We start from the raw sequence: 3,436 nt of genomic DNA, 5'->3' as shown, positions 1-3,436 counted from the left end.
CTAAATAGATTAAATTGATTTTTTTAAAGCATCAGTTGGAAATGGCAAACATATTTTCGATACATAGCGCATTCTTGAATAAACGCAAACCTTTTTCTAAAGTGTATTCAGACAATTTATCAACATTTTTTATTATTTTTTCAGCATTTGTGTTTCTTTAAATAAAACATATTTTAGGAGTTAACAGATCTGCTATCTGTAAATTGCAGCTGACAGATTTTTTACTTTCTTAATCCCATTTTTAGGCTTTCCACCACTAAACACTGAAAAGACATTTCTGAAATAATATTAATAATAATAATAAAACATATCTATGTTCTTTTTCAATTGAAAATTTATTTAGCTTAAAATTCAACTCATCCTTCTTGATGAATTTGTTTTCTTTTAAAGCAGAGAGGACGTTTAATAAACTATATACACAATATGAATCCGCAACGCCTAGAATTAAAAAAAAATCGCCAAGAATGTACATGGAATAATATAAAACCAAAAACAGAAAATAAAAACAAATACATAAACGCTTACAAAAATAAAAACAAAATATATTCTAGCGCAATTTTTTTGTTCATAAATAAACGACAAACATGTACAGAAATTCGATCAGGAAATCTGATTTTTTTTCAAAGTTAAAACCAAACAAACTAAAAAGAACAAGTGTCAAATGAAATCTCTAGCCCTCCTATACAACTCATAAATACTGTACACGGAGCCCCAATTTACACCCATCTAAAATTCATTTTGGCAACTCCTAAAATGAAGCAAACAATAATAGGTTACCTTCACCTTTCCGTTTCTTTTTTTTCAGTTTGATATAATTTTATACAAGAACATCAAAACATTTCTGTACAAAAGAAACCAAGTGAGAGTTCTAAAGACAGGTGGGGGTAGGTGTCCCGGATTTTAGGGGGTACAGTTTCTCTCTAGTCTTTAGCAGTCTCTGTCCGGGCTCCTTAGATATGTGTAAGTGGCACCGTGCCATTTACCCCCGTGCCCGCACCCTGGTAGTGTTGGGGCAAGCTGTGCAGTCTGCTGGTCGCCGCAGCTGCGGCTGCCGCTGCCGCTGCCGCAGCAGCCGCCGGGTCTCCAGCCTCCCCCCCGCTAGGTAAGTACATACTGATCATCTCCCGCAGATCCCCGGGGCAGGGCGGCCGGCTGTGGGAGCCTCCCCCGGTCACAGGCGGACTCACGCTGGGTTCTGACTTCACTAGAGAGCCCAGGGCCCCAAGGGCACCAGAAGATGCTGCAGCAGCCGCGGCAGCCGCAGCGGCCGCAGCTACAGCCGCCGAGGACGGGGAACCCTGGTGCTGCTGCTGGCCCGAGGAATATCCAAGGGCCCCATAACCAGAGGGAGAAGCGCTCATGTAGCTCTGCGCCCCAGGCAGAGGGCTGTACTGGAGGGCACTCATGTCATAGCGGTGCATGGGCTGTGGGGGAGGCGGTGGCGGGTGTGGAGGGGGGTTATGATGTGGGTGATGATGGGGATGATGGTGAGGATGATGGGGGTGATGGTGAGGATGGTGCCCTCCAGTGCCAGGGTGCTGTTGCTGCTGCTGGCTATAGGCGAGCTGAGCCTCCTGCATCATAGCAGCCGCCGCCGCTGCCGCCACTGAGCCCGGGTACGCCCCATTGGCCCAACCGTTCATGTGAGCGTATCCTCCAGCCCCCGCGGATCCCCCTGAGCCCGGGCTCTCCAGGCGCTGCACCACCACACCCCCGGCTCCTCCAGCTCCCGCGGAGCCTCCGCCGCCTCCACCTGGACTCAGACCAACTCCCATGTGTCCTCCCCCGGCATGGAGCAAGCCCCCGGCCAGGGAGTACTTGTCCTTCTTCAGCAGAGTCTTGGTCTTCCTCCGGGGCCGGTACTTGTAATCCGGGTGTTCCTTCATGTGCAGGGCTCGGAGCCTCTTGGCCTCATCAATGAATGGCCTCTTCTCAGCCTCGGACATGAGTTTCCATTCCGCCCCCAGTCTCTTACTGATCTCTGAATTGTGCATCTTGGGGTTCTCCTGAGCCATCTTTCTCCTCTGCCCCCGGGACCACACCATAAAGGCGTTCATGGGCCTCTTCACCCGGTCCTGGCTGGCCTTATTGCCCCCTCCTTGGCCCGGGTTTGTGGGGGGCTGTACCCCGGGGGAGTGCAAGTCCGTTTCCATCATCATACTGTACATTCACACAGCTGGCTGGGGTCACTCAGGTAAGGTAGGTGGATGGCTCCTGGCAATGGATGGGAGTTCTTATACTCCAACTACAGTCAGTGCAGAGGGGCAGAAGGGCATGAGGTCTGGGCGGGGGGGGGGGGGCAGAAGAACAACAACAAACTTGGTGATGGGTACAACAGGTAGGTGGTCACCGGTCCCCTCTGTGACACCCAGATCCGCACTGACCTCTTCCTTTATTCCGATCTCCACTGGATGGGGCGATGATCAGTAGCTGGAAGTTTGTGACCGACTGATGGAGAGTACAAAGGGGCCGCTTGGTGCACCGGTCATCACCGCCAAGCCTTGGAAGGTCCCAACACACACGGGAGAGCCTACAAGTACAGCACCGGGCGAATACTGCTCTGCGGCATCAGACACTCCGAGCTCGGCACACAGCAGCCATACGGCGCACACCGGCTGGGATTAAATGATTTCACCGCGGCCAATAGGAGGCCAGCGGCCGGCGGGGAGGGGAGGGCAGAGCGCGCTGGAAGGAGGGAAGGTGGGAGGGAGGTGTGAGCAATGCCTGCCTCTGCATGGCACACTGATCATTTGCATGGCACGCCGTACTATGACGTCATAGGGTGAAGAATCTCATCTACACCAGCCTAAAATAAATCCTGCTGGGAGAGGGTCAGGATATTTCCCTGCTTATTATTTCCTGCGCACAGGTCACACAGTGTCACAAATCCGACTTGTCCAAACTTCCACATTCTATAGCATGGCATAGGAAATCAGAGGAATGGGGGAGAGCGGAGTCATACAAGTCTAATTCACCCATCATACAAGTCTAATTCACCCATCATACAAGTCTAATTCACCATCGCGATTTATTGTATCAAACACAAACAAGTCTTATGAAACTGGGGACTTGATGCCAAGTGCAGCATCTGATTATATTAAAGACCGGGTACCATATGTAGAATCCCCAAAACAGAGCCTAATAGGTGTGCCATGTGTTAGGATCTATAACAGAAGGGTGAAACAGGTACTGATAAACTAAGACCTAGGTGCCATGTGCAGGATGTCCTATATAGAGCCCACAAGGGTGGCACAGGTCCTGATAAAATTAAGGACTAGGTGCCTTGAGCAGCATCTCCTATATAGAGCCCACAAGGGTGGCACAGGTTCTGATAAACTAAGAACTAGGTGCCATGTGCAGGATGTCCTATATAGAGCCCACATGGGTGGCACAGGTCCTGATAAAATTAAGGACTAGGTGCCATGTGCAGGATGTC

The 3,436-nt window shown here is 49.9% G+C and overlaps 1 protein-coding gene across 1 annotated transcript; it reads right to left on the bottom strand.

The window, feature by feature from the left end:
• Positions 1-316: 316 nt before the first annotated feature.
• SOX1 (SRY-box transcription factor 1) lies at positions 317-2,608 on the bottom strand. Its single transcript, XM_072412100.1, has one exon. It carries the CDS (start codon positions 2,166-2,168, stop codon positions 951-953), a length of 1,218 nt encoding a protein of 405 aa, XP_072268201.1. The 5' UTR covers positions 2,169-2,608; the 3' UTR covers positions 317-950.
• Between the last annotated feature and the right edge of the window lie 828 nt (positions 2,609-3,436).

Source organism: Pyxicephalus adspersus, chromosome 1 (assembly GCF_032062135.1).
Source record: "Pyxicephalus adspersus chromosome 1, UCB_Pads_2.0, whole genome shotgun sequence".
Lineage (NCBI taxonomy): Eukaryota > Metazoa > Chordata > Amphibia > Anura > Pyxicephalidae > Pyxicephalus > Pyxicephalus adspersus.
This window is presented reverse-complemented; position numbering and strand designations above follow the sequence as displayed.

Bases quoted from the DNA above. Each gene is read 5' to 3' on its own strand.
- SOX1 (XM_072412100.1), bottom strand. From the start codon at position 2,168: ATGTACAGTATGATGATGGAAACGGACTTGCACTCCCCCGGGGTACAG.